Source organism: Agelaius phoeniceus, chromosome 6 (genome assembly GCF_051311805.1).
Source record: "Agelaius phoeniceus isolate bAgePho1 chromosome 6, bAgePho1.hap1, whole genome shotgun sequence".
NCBI classification, from domain to species: Eukaryota; Metazoa; Chordata; class Aves; order Passeriformes; family Icteridae; genus Agelaius; species Agelaius phoeniceus.
Window position 1 is genome coordinate 29,645,239 of NC_135270.1, and position 13,315 is coordinate 29,658,553.

General features: G+C 40.0%; 1 protein-coding gene across 1 annotated transcript; it reads left to right on the plus strand.

The window, feature by feature from the left end:
• The first annotated feature begins 110 nt into the window (after positions 1-110).
• Positions 111-13,112, plus strand: MED6 (mediator complex subunit 6). Its single transcript, XM_054635120.2, has 8 exons — positions 111-224; positions 5,862-6,021; positions 7,196-7,287; positions 9,465-9,547; positions 10,280-10,388; positions 10,842-10,957; positions 11,720-11,747; positions 12,128-13,112. Exons 1-8 carry the CDS (start codon positions 203-205, stop codon positions 12,253-12,255), a joined length of 738 nt encoding a protein of 245 aa, XP_054491095.1. The 5' UTR covers positions 111-202; the 3' UTR covers positions 12,256-13,112.
• The last annotated feature ends 203 nt before the right edge of the window (positions 13,113-13,315 follow it).

Here is a 13,315-nt window from a genome sequence, read left to right on the forward strand (position 1 = left end):
TTACTTGTGGTGGGACGCCGTACAACCCTTCGGTTCAGGAAGGTGTTTCCCTGGCCAGCGACCAAGAGTCGCGGCGTGAGGGGCGTTCTCCGGGCATATGGCAACCGCTCCGCCCCCGCCCGCCCCGCCGGGCCCGCCTCCCCGCTCCAAGGCCGCTTCCTGCGCGCCGCCCCGCCCCGCTCCGGACGTGCGCGGCGCGGCCATGGCGGCTGTGGACATCCGAGGTAGGCCCGGGGCTCGGGCGGCGCTCGGGGCTCGCTCCCCGCGGCTTCGGGGCTCTGCCCGCCGGCCTGGGCTCAGCTCCGCTCGCGGGGCAGAGCCCTCCGCGGGGCGGCCGCTGGAGGGGGTCGGTGTGGTGGTGTGACGGTCTTTGGAAGCTGGAACGGCCGGGCAGTAAAGCTGCCCAAAAAGCAGCTTTCTTGGATGTGCGGCAGGCTGCGAGCATGTGCTCAGGGCCGCCTGGGAAAACAAGCTTCCTTCTGGTAGACTCTGCCTTTTCAGGGGGGATAAAGAGGTCCTGCAATGAGATGGCGACGTAAGGGAGCAGCTAAAAAAGAGAGTTCCCGCTCTGAAGTGTGGGGAAAAGTGGGAAGCCCTGGCTTGTGTGCAGGACTTGCACAGGACCAGAGCAGCGAGTAGGGCTGGTAATCTTAAGAGCACTTCAGGTGGATGTGGTGAGGCAGGCCACGTGTTAGGAAAGCCGGAAAGAAAGCTGAAGTTTTGGTGTGGAGGTGTGGAGTCAGGGATATGAATTAAGAGGGATTATGTTTTGAAGAAGTGATATTTGACTGAAGTGTTAAAGAATATTTATGTTGTAAACAAAATAAAAGTTAAATTGTTGCGAAGAATTAGAGCTTTCAGAGAAGTGGGGTTCAGAGTCCACAGGAAAGGAAGTTTTTTTTTGTCCATAAGAGTGTCTGGATGGAATAACATCAGAAGCCTGTGTGGTGGAGTCTCAGAGAATAAACAAGAGCAGGTATTTAGGGAAATCTCATGAAGGGTCTGGTTTGATAATGCCCCAGATGTTTTCTCCTTTTTTATCTTCAAATTTTTAATGATTATGTGTAGTCCTAGGTGTTTTGCTGACTGCCTTCTTTGAGATTTCACAAAGGAACTAGGTAGACAATTAATGGAGGAGTGCTGTATTAAGTTATTAGCTGCTGTGAGAACCTTCTGCCTTACTCCAGCTAATTTAAACTCCCTCCAAGTCTTTTATCTAATATAGTTCAATATATTGAGTAGATATCTTACAGACACCTCCACCACCCCCTTCTTCCTGGGCTTAACTTCACTCTGAAATTCTCTAACTTCTCTCCTTCAAGCGGGAAAGGTGAACAGGGAATGGGGTTGTGATCAGTTCATGCATGTTGACATTGCCACTCTGTCCTCCTCACCAGGAGGACTCTTGACAGTCTTCACTGCTCCATGGTGGGATCCCTCCCACAGGAGACAATCCTCCATTAATTTCTCCAATGCTGTTGTTCCTAAATGGGCTTTTTCACCTGGTAGAAGAAGCCCATCTACACAACAGAGTTGAGGTATCTGATTTACTGCTCTTAAATCCTGTACCAGCCTATAGGTCTGAGAACAAGGCTTCTTTACGGTATTAAGTTCATATTGATACTCTGAGCATCAATCAGTACTGTGTCCAGGATGTTCTTTTCAGGTTCTTTTGAGGTCTGGTTCATTGGTAAGCAGATTTGAGCTTTCCATGCCTTTTTCTTTGAGATGCATAGCTATACACAGTTCTCAGAAAAAGTTACTTGAGCATTCAGCTTGCATGGTAAGTCTTGTCCTGACAATGGAAGGGGACATTTGGCATATAGAATCTCATGAGTCAATTTAGTATGTCCAATTGGGACAGTCCATGAGCTGTAAGAATGGCCATAAAACCCTTTTTTCCATTGCCCCAGCAATCTGTATTGTAACTTTACTAAGCAGGACCTTGCCTCTGTTTATTACTGAATGTGTGGCTCTGCTCTTGATCAGAAGTCTGTTGTTCCATTTTCTGGTTGTACTGGAGCTATGAGGTCTGCCAGGAATGCCTTGATGTTTTCCACCAGTCCCCTCCTCTCATAGTCAGAAATAATGTTTACATCTAATTGTCCCTTCCTGCCTGCCAAGAGTACATTGATTCAGGCCAGAGGGTGGGAGCCCTTTCAGACCCCAGTGCCCCCTGCCTATTGCTCTCCTTTCACCTTCTTTAGTACCATTCTCTTCTTCTTTACTGTAAACAGGTATTGAATATAGCTTGCATAACTCCCCCAGTTAGGGTATTAGTCAACATGATAATTTCCAAAAGCTGATACATTCCAGTAAAGCAGATTTAAGCCTAGCCACTTTGATTAAGTATTTAAAAAATGAATGGGACTCAGGTAGGGGTGAAGCTGATAATAATATTCCCTGAATTTGGGGAACAGAAAGGTTAGAAATTAAGGTAGAGTGTTGGATGATCAATGGGTCTACCTATGAAAAACCATCCTAGATTTCTCTGCATGACACATCAAAACTAGTAATGAAAAATCCAGAATTTTGCAGCTCTGAAGAATTGTGTAATTTTACTGTGGATCCCTTTGGGCCTACCATCATGTGGGACTATCATTTAAATTCAAAATAGATATTGCTGAAACTACAACAACTGCATTTTCACCTATCCAAGAGTATTAAAATATTTTATCTCCACAAATTTTTGAAATCAGGCCATGTATGATCTAAAGTAGAGGTCATCAGGAAATTTTGTTTAATCCATCTTGGTGTCTGAAATTGGCAGAAGTAATAATGCCGATCATATTCAGCACTTAAACCAACTTGCTCACAATTTTTAAGTACCTTCTGTGCAGGATGGTTATCTTGCTTACACAGGCAATCCCTCACTTTTCCAAAATTACCAAGATTTCTGCAGCACCCAGAGCTGGGTCAGGATGGACAAGTGCCCATTGTCACAGTGAGCATGGCCTCTGACCTGCCTTACCCTCTGGGCCAGCTTTGAGGCTACTTTGCCCAGGTGAACACGACCTGGCAGCTCTGCAGGGCCTGGCAGCTCGTGAGGCTGCTTGACCTGGTTTGTATTGCACTTGGCATTGGGAGAAATGTGAACAAAGTGCTCCAGCGTGGGTCTCCCAGAGCGTCACAAGTCCTGCCAGCAAACCTGCTCCAGCTTGGCCTCCTCTGTCCAAGGGACCAGAGGTCCTGTCAGGAGCCTGCACCAGCGTGGCTTCCCATGAGGTCACATCCTCCCTCGAGCATCCACCTGCTCCAGTGGGGGGTGCTCCAGGGGCTGCAGCTGCATCTCTGCTCTGACGCCGGCAGTTTATACACAGACACAAATGGGATGGGGCTACCGGGATCAGCGTCGTGAGCTATTTTATTTTCAGCATCAGTCTCATTACAGGGTTATGGCAATGAAGAGATGCTAACAGCTCACTGGTCAGGCAGCAGGCCAAAGAAACTTAATGTTACAACATACCATAAATGTGTCTCAGCCAATTACATAGAGTAAAAGCATACTAACAGTAGTTCTGTCCAATCACCTTAAGCACACGTAGCTTTGGTTAAAACAATAGTGGCCTATTCTCAAACACAATGGCTCGTTTGTAAGAGACAACGAATAAAGCTCTATTTATAAGCATAACCTTCTAGATATATACTAAATAAACTTGTTGCAACTTAGAAAACCAAACTACACAGCCTTATTGTTCTATTTCTCATGTCTTCTCTACAGCTTAGATACCTTTTTCTGCTGTGTTCGCACTTCACAATTCCTGCTGCATCTGAGGCCTGTCTTTTTCACCACCTTCCCAAAACCCTCTGGTTTTTATAGATTCCCACATGCTCCACTGAGGGGGACAGCCACCTTATGGTCTGTGCTTGTCTCTGTAGGACATGGGGGAGCTTCCAGCAGCTTTTCACTGAATCCACCTCTGTAACTCTCCCTACCAAACCTGGTCAGGCAAACCCAGTACCCTGTCAACCTACTTTACTGTTCCTCTTGCTTTGTCAGAGCATAGTGCTGGGCTACCTAGCCAATAAGGCCAGGTTCAGCACATTGTGTGAATTACTCTTCTTTTTTGCCATGGATTGCTGACTTATCTTCCAAATTGTCTTGAAAATCATGACAGATTTGCAGTATTGTTACAAGCACTTTACTTTTGTATCTGTGATGCAAATTCCACAAGAAATGCTTTGCACAAGATGTCCTATTTTTGAAAGGAACAGGGAAGGAGGAACACCATCCTTTCTTATACCCAAAATAAACAGTACACCCTTCAGTATGACAGGTTCGTGGTTTGTTTCATTCTTCCTCTCCTCTTCCCAAGAATAGTTAAGAGAACAGTCTTTCAACTTACAAAGGCAATTATAAATACTGGCACTAAGCAGCTGTGGATAATTGAGTGTTAGACTCCAACTTTATGTTCCATTTTACGATACATTTATTAGTCTACATACTGCATGATAGCTATATATATATATATATGTATCTAAAGCTCGCCTGACAATCCTCTAAGAAATGCAGGTGTTGTTAATCATACAAACAAAGAAAGTTTGTATTTGAAGTATAATGTGAGAGCTTATTATGAAAAGAATGCAAGTGCTTAAGATTTTTTGAAAGGTGAGCTCTTTTGGATTTGAATGGCATTTGGAATAAACAGCATTACCATGACTTGGGTGCTTAATAATGGATCTTAGCGCTGTGTTTCTGAGATTTCCTTTTCTGTAGTGAGGAGATAGAGAATAGTCTGTGTGAAATAACTTAAATGCCTCTAGACTTCTCCATCCCTTTCCCTGCCTTGCATGAAACAGTTGGGCTAAAAATTCTGACATTAGTAAGGAAAAATGGTTTACATGTAGCTATTTCTGTTGCATTTTCCCTGGTTTGCTAAGCAGGTGGTGTTGCTTTATAACGCTTCCTCAGAGAAGCTGCTAGTAGTGTATGAGCTGACATTTTTGAAAGCAATCTTATGATCCTCGAGCATGCTGAATTGTCACAGAAGTAAAATATTCTCATTGGTATGATAACTGGGAGTTCAGAGTATGCATATAATGTGTGAACTTTAGGGAGTGATTCCTGTGAGGAGGGAATTTGAGATCTTCAGTCAGTTTTCAGTGATTTCTCATCACTTAGGGGTTTTTTTAATCTAAACAATGCACGTCTCTTCTTACTTTCTTGTGTCTAGGAAATTCTGTTTGCTGCTGCTGTGATTTAATATCAGTGAATTTCAGGGTTTTTTCCAAGGTTCCCCCTGGATCTCCACTGTTAGCAAATTTGTTGCCTGTGGAACTGGTTATTGACACTGGTTTCTTTGATGTGCCTGAAGAACATTTTGCTGCAGCGTGATAACAAAATGCAGGGACTTTAATTCATATTTTCCTAAATCTGTAAGAATTTAACTGGCCTTTTATGCCTTGTAGCTTATAAAGTATGTTTATTTAAAAAGCTTGCTTTTTTAATATAATTGTTAGTGTTCAGTAGTTTGATATACCTGTAATATCCACTGAGTTATGGAACAAGGAATTTTCTGTAGGCAATTGGCAGATTAATTTAATAGTCGGGAGTAGAATCTCTTGTTCAAGGTTACTGGGAAGCATCTGCCCAAACATAGCATCTTTGTGTTTGCTGTTGTTTTTTTCGGTTGTGTTGGGGTTTTTTTGTATTGTTTGTTTTTTGTATACTGCTAAGAAACCTGCAGAAGGTTAAAGGTTATCAATTATTATTTGAACTCTATGAAATACTTCTTTCTTTTTAACCGGTGTGTTTGTGTTCCATCTCCTTTCTCTGCTGTAATTGTTAACTGCTTTTACTCTTGGATGTATTTGTAGTGGTTTTGACTGCTTTGATACTCAATGTAGATTTATTTTCCCAGATAATCTGTTGGGGATTTCCTGGGTTGACAGCTCCTGGATTCCAATATTAAACAATGGGAGCGTGTTGGACTATTTCTCAGAGCGAAGTAACCCTTTCTATGACCGAACATGTAACAATGAAGTCGTCAAAATGCAGCGGATGACCCTGGACCATTTGAAGTAAGTTGTTATTTGCATCTGGTTGATGTGCAGTATCCCTTGTCCCTCCATTCAGAGGCTTTGGTGACTGAATGAAAGCATGCTGGAAAGCTCATTCTGTTCTGTTTTTAGTCCCACCACTTTCCAGCAAGGCCAGCTTTTTCTGTATTTGGATGTTTTCTACTTCTTCTTATGCCGAGGTGTTGAGCTTGAAGGATTCTGTGTATCTTTTGAGATTCCAGTAAATCATCCTTTAGATATTTCTCTGACATAGAAAAGCTGTCTTCTCTCATCCTCCCTGCTCAACAGCACCTGAGTAGTGTAATGTAGTTAAATGTTTTTTCTGCGGTGAATAGAGTTTATGTTAGGGAATATTTTGAGTTCATAAATAGTTTGTGTTTCCATATACTGCTGGCCATGTGCCATAATTAGTACATAATTCCTCCAAAGAGCTGGCTTTTTAGTACAGATAATAAGAGTAGTGAGTGTTGTAAATAAACTGGTCACATATGGTTGTGTATTGAGATTGCATGTGCAAGTTAACTTTCTTTTCAGTTCCCCATCTGCTATGCTGAGCACAAGCGAGTTGTTTGAGAACTATTTAAAGACTCCACAATATGATAGGGAGTTTGCAGTCAGAGCTAGAAGTCCATTGGTAAAGTCACTTGTGCTCAGTGTGATTGCAAAAAGGCCTTTACATCAGACACACAGATGGTCACATCACACACCAGTTCTTTGTTGCTGTATTTAAATGACATCTCCATGATGATAGATTGTTAACTTCCTTGCTATTTATCTGTTGCTAATATATTCTACTTGTGTTGTGTCAGGTTGTTTGTCTATGCACCTAGGGTTTGATAGCTCAGGAAAATCCTTTGCCTTTATTTACATTAATGTAATGTATTATATTGTATTATATTATTATGTGTATATATGTATATACATATATATATAATTATATATGTATTAATATATAATTATATTATTATTATATTATTATATTACGATATTATGTAATGTATAATGTATTATATTATAATGTAATGTAATATATTTATAATGTACTTATGCACATTATAAAGGGCTTTCAAAGCATCAGAACTTTGTTGGTTTATTGCCCGGCCCTTTAGTCACTCTTCATGTCCTACAGATTTTACTTGGAGGAAAATGCTTACTGTGGTTGTTTCTTTCTCAGCCAGATGGTTGGAGTGGAGTACATCCTTCTCCATGCTCAAGAGCCCATTCTCTTCATTATCCGAAAGCAGCAAAGGCAATCTCCAACACAAGGTACCGTCACTCACTTCTTGCCCCTGTTGAGAAGCCAAATCAGTCAGTTGTTTTTATCAGTTCCTAAATTGTGTCTAAGCATTTCTGCTTCCTCTTTTCTCTCTTAATCTCCACTCTAACTGGGAGGGTATGAGGCTTTGTGGTGGAGAGATCCTTTCTGCAGCAGTTCCCTGCAGTGTCCCAGCAGCAGGGAGTGCCATCTTGTGGGGAAATGGGAACAGCAAATGAGAGAGTGCTGCCCTGTGCTACATTTTCCTACTGGAAATTGCTAATAGCATTCATTCCATTTATCTGTTAGGCCATGCAAGAGTGTCCATATCTTGTTGTGATGGATTCTTGTGGTAACAGCACCATTCCTTCCTACAGTGTCATTTTCCAGTTTTTAAATCAAACACCTTAGTTTTTTTCCCCATCTGCATGCAACTGGCTTTGTTATTCCTTTTTAACCTTGAGTTTGTTTGTGTATGTGTGATTAATCAAACATGTAGCCATATTTCAATAGTTATTGGATTATCTTATCTGTTTACTACATCTTCATATAACATAATTTAGGTTATTTCAGAGTAAGCTTTGTTGGAAAGAAAGGCAGGGTTAGTGCTAATTATTTCTTCTTTTTGGTAGGGGTTTAGGTTCTGTATATGCATTTTGGTCTTTACAGGGCTTTGCCTTGTCTTGTAATGTTTCTTATTTGCTTATATCAAATAATAGTCTGTTTACATTGCAGTTCCAAATTGAGAAAACGTGTATGATTGATTCTTTAGTATGTTGTTTTATTTCTTTATTAGAGATTTTCAACATAGCTTCTAAAAGTGAGTAGAGAATTATTATACAGCCCTTAATTTCTGGCTTTGACACCTTTCAGATTGAGACTGGAGTTGGAGCTACCCACGATATGTGTGTTTAGACTTATGCTGTAAGGCAGATGTATGTTTTGTGGAACTTAACTGTTTTCCCACTGTGACTGTAAAGTTTGTGCTGGGTACCTTAATTCAGTTGCATAGTTCCCTAGCTGAGATGTTACCGTGAGTTTTGTTTCATCAGGGTACAAAAATGAGTGTATTTGAGACATGGGAATGGGGATGTTAAACTGAGAATTATAGAGTTCATAGCTAGTGTAGAATACTCAAATACAACTGATGCAGGCTTATCTCATAACTTCTGTGTGTTTTTAAAACAGATGTATTTATATTTGAAATTCTTAAAGACTGTTTGAAGTGATATTAGAAAAATCTTTAGATGAATGATTAGGGAGAGTTGCCTGTCTAGGAGAGTAGGCCCTGGTACAGAGCTGTGAGACAATAAAACTGCAGTTCTGTGTCTTGCTCCATTTGTAAAGAAGTGCTAAGCATCCTTCTTTTTTCAAGGAGAAATGAGTACTGGTTGTAATATGCAACCAGCTGTCTGGGACTGCTAATTTAAGTAGGTGTCCATGCTTCATAAAATGCCAGTACTGGATGAATTGTTAGTAGAGATGGAGGAACTGGAACACATGTGCACAGGTAATGTCCTTAGGAATGTGAAGCTGGGAGCATTGCTATGGTTTCTCAATTGAACAATGTTTGGCAGAGTTACAGAGCCAACTGTAATGTTCCTCTGCACTGCAGCTCTAATGAACAAGAATTTTTGATTGGTCAGTAGAAGTTCCAAATCTGATTTAGCAAATGCCTTTGGAAGGTAGTCTTTTTTGGCAGAATGTTACTAATTTAGAAAAGCACGCTCTGTGTGTGCTTCACTCCATTGGGTCTGGGAAATCTAGCTGAGAGAATTGTAGAAGTTAGAGAAAAATGAGTCCAGAACAATGATATCTTACATTGTAGTGGGCTTATATTGGTTGCCAAGGCTAGTGGAATTACTTCCAGAGCAGTTCACTTGACTAGTAGTAGCTCTAGTATACTCTGAAAACCCCAGTTCTGTGAAGCAAATAATTTGCTTGCAATAGGACAGGACTTTACAGCACATGCTGTAAAGCAGACATTGGTTTTTTCTCCCCTTATCAGTCTGTGCCTAAGGTGCAAATAAAGCACCTTGAAGGAAAAGGTTAACAAGAGAAAATTTTGTGATAAGAGAAATATTGCAATTTCTCAGTTGCTGCTATGACTGAAATTCAGCAACAAATACACAGTCTTTGGCCAGAGCTTGAAATTGATTCCACATTTTTCTTCTTTTCCTTCCCACAGTTATGCCATTGGCTGACTACTACATTATTGCTGGAGTGATTTATCAAGCACCTGACTTGGGATCTGTCATTAACTCCAGAGTTGTAAGTGTTCTGTGCATTTGATGCATACTGGTTTATATCAGTTTTTACTTTTGGTTGTCCCCCAGGCTGTTTAAATATCTCCTTCACTATTCTGAGGAAAGTTTTAAGTTACTGTACCCTTACATGTAGTAAGGGTGCAGTAACTTAAAACAAACACCACTGGTTAATATTGTGTGCATCCCACATGAAAATGCAAGTTCTTGTGAGAGTGCAGTATTGCCCAGAAACTAGGATACATTGTTTAAGGAGGAGGGATCAGAATAAGCAAAGCTACAAAATTGGCAGAACAGCATGAAGTTTGAATAATCAAAATTTTAAAATTATTTGACGTATGTATGAAATAGTAAATAAATACATAATCAGTGAAGCTTGCTTTGGAAAGTTAATGTTAAGCTAATATTATATTTATTTTTAAATGAGGCTTGTGTTTTTAATTGATGTGGTATTTCTTCTTATATTGGATGCTCAAGTTTATTTTGATTCCTTCTGTTCTTGTAAATTATTGGTTTTTTGCAAATTTTTCTCTGTCAGTTTAAAAAGGCACTCCAGAAGAGCCTTGTGAGAACCTGTTAAAGAAATTACATTCTCAGTCCGAAACTAGATATTCCAAGTTCCCTTCCCAGAACAAAAATGAATATAGAGTGTTAATTTTAAAATACCTATATTCAAAAATTTACATTGTGTTTTCTCCTTGAGTTGTGAACTCAGTGCCTTACATTCTTGTTCTGAAAGCTCACTGCAGTGCATGGAATTCAGTCTGCTTTTGAAGAAGCTATGTCCTACTGTCGCTATCACCCATCCAAGGGCTACTGGTGGCATTTCAAAGACGAGGAAGAACGAGGTATGATTGCTAGTTTCTCCTGCATACTTTGGGAGAGGAAAGGAATGTAGGGAAAAGCTTGAGGCAATGCACAGTGATGGTGGACAAGTGAGATGAAGTTTCTGAAGGGTAAGTTAGGTCACTCTACCAGGTGAAAGGAATTTTGCCCTTCTGTGCTGGTGGGAATGAACATGGACGCATAGGTGGGAGCTGAAAATAATGATCTGTGTGTCAACAAAGTGGGCAACTCTTGAACCCACTGGGGACCAAAACACATTTTCAGAAGCAAACCAGTTTGTCAGGAGGTAAGAATCATCCTTAATCTGTCTTCCACCAAAATAAACAACCTATGACAGTAAGAAAATGGAGGAAAAGTTCAGAGGAGAGACAAATACCAACTTGTCATACCACAAAGAGCTGCTAAGAGAAAATAAATTTTAATATGTCTTTCTCTGATATTTCTGTGACTTGCAGAGAAAACTAAACCAAAAGCCAAGAAGAAAGAAGAACCAAGCTCTATTTTCCAAAGACAACGAGTAGATGCTTTGCTCTTAGACCTAAGACAAAAGTTTCCACCCAGATTTGTCCAGGTATGACACTCAAAAGCCACAGTTTTACTGTAACTTAGAACTTAAAAGACAGTCACATAGGTATTTAAACAGGGGAAACTGAATGGGAATTTTGTGTATTTCTGCAATAGTAACATGGATTAGACCACAAATTTGACATGGAAGGCTCGTAATAGTGTGTAGGATCTCCATTTGTAATCACTGGAGTCATTAAGGCCTTGGCAAAACTATGAGAGTGAATTTTATTATACACCTTCCTTATCTGATCTCAGAGGGTCTGTTCTCAGCTATCTGATGTTGCTGATGCTTCCAGTTTCCTCCTTTGTGAACTCAATCAAGCCCCATCGCAGTATTTTTAGTTACTCCATTGTTCTAGAGACTCATTAGTTAGCATGGAAATTCTTGGCATTCTGTGAAGTTGTTGTGGTTACCTCTGATTGTCTTTGGTAGCCATTTGTTCCACCAAGTCTTCTGCTTGGGAGCAAAGGAAATTATGTTTACAACATCTCGCAAAAGTGCTCCTCAGCCAGTCCTGGGAAAGACTGGCTAACTGCATATTTTTTTCTTTAATGTTTTTCACTTGTCAGAGGAAAAACTGGATGTTATACAATATTAACTGGATTTTGTTTAAAGTGTATATAGGGACCCATTCTACCCTCATTTCTTTAATATAAGAGTGCAAAATGCTTTTGATTTTAATTAATTCCTAAATTAATGGCAGGAAGTGTTGAGAATTACAACTTTGGTTCCACTGATGTGTTGGTTTTTTTTCTTCCCTCACAGCAAAAGCCTGGAGAAAAGCCTGTCCCAGGTAAAACTGTAATATTTTCACAAGACTTAAAAAATAGACTCTGTATGCAGTATCTTTCAGTTGCCATGTAAGCTCTTGCTGCTGCTGCTGTGAGGTGGTTTGGAATTCTGGCATTACCAAATTGTGCAAAGTAATGGATAAGAGTAGAGACTTTGAGTTGATCATAGGCAACCTCAAAACAGAAAATGCATGAATTGTATCACTTCAATCTCTTCCACCTTTTAACTGATATAAGTATGAATTTATTCTCTGCTTATCATTCTTACACCTTTGAAATGAATGTTGCCCTTGTGGCATTAACAATATTTTCTAAATACTCTGAAGAGTGTTTTAGGAATGAAAATCAGAGGTTTAACTTTCTTTTCCTGTTACATCTTTAGTGGATCAAATCAAGAAGGAGCCAGAACCAGTCCCTGAAGCTGTCAAGACAGAGGAAAAAGAGACTGTAAAGAATGCTCAGAGTGCTGGTGCTAAAGGACCACCTGAAAAACGAATGAGACTCCAGTGAAGGGAAAATCTATTGCACATCTGGATTTGTCAGAACCTGGAAAACATAGGATTCTTGCTCTCTTTTCTTTATATTTAAGCTCTTCCACTGAGACTGATAATTCAGGGACTGAGATCCCTGTAACAGCTTTTTCTGTAGAAACCTCTCATGCAAATGTTAACGTCAGGATGTGAGATGCCTCAAAGGAGGTAGTCATCATTTTATTTTGAATGTTGACTTCTGAGAATGGGTTTTACATGGACATGTTCAGCAGCCTCCTGAAGACTTTACAGACTCCTGCATCCTTTGTGTCTAGGTTTCCTATGTGAAAAGAAAAAAAAACTTTTATATATAAAAAGGAATTGGAATTCTTGGCAAATAAAATTCCTGGCTGCTGGAATTGGAATTCTTGGCAAATAAAATTCCTGGCTGCTGGAATGCTTTCCTTAAATGTACACCTTTTTAGTAGCAAAATATATAATATGTGCTGGCAGCTGCTTTTTTTTTTTTTTCTTTCCTACTTGGACACTGGAATGTATTGTCTTCTATTCTGAGGAAGAAAAGTTAATTCACCCACTACAAATTGCTGTGCCTCTAGTGTGCTTGGGATAAAGACAGAAGATTTGCTAACTGGACCCTCAAATCCTTGTAGTTAGATGTCAGAAGGGTCTCAGGTTCTAGATATTCTTGGACAAGGATTTTACTTAATGGTTAAGCTGATAGTTTATTATAGAAGTTAGTGTTTTGGGAGAGAGATTTATGGTGTAAAACAGGCTAAGATTTCTTGATGTTGCACACTCAGTGAAGCTGTTTATATTTCTGATTTTCCACTGTAACTCAAATATATCAGTCACGTCTCTTCCTCTGTGCTCCTGGCACTTCCTTGTTCCTTTATTGGGCATGTGCCTTTCAGACTTGGGGAAATGGGACAGTGGAACAGAAACATCACTGATACGTGTACACTTATTTAAGCATATTGCTTACATAAACCTTTTTTTTTTCTCAGAAAAATTAGAAATCATCTGTTGAAAAGAAATTACTATTAGTTTTGTTTTGGTTTTTCACTGAAGTAATGGAGTGA

Coding starts and splice junctions, on each gene's coding strand:
- MED6 (XM_054635120.2), top strand. CDS start 203: ATGGCGGCTGTGGACATCCGAG. Junction 7,288..9,464: donor AAGGCAATCTCCAACACAAG/GTACCGTCACTC, acceptor TCCTTCCCACAG/TTATGCCATTGGCTGACTAC. Junction 11,748..12,127: donor TGGAGAAAAGCCTGTCCCAG/GTAAAACTGTAA, acceptor TTACATCTTTAG/TGGATCAAATCAAGAAGGAG.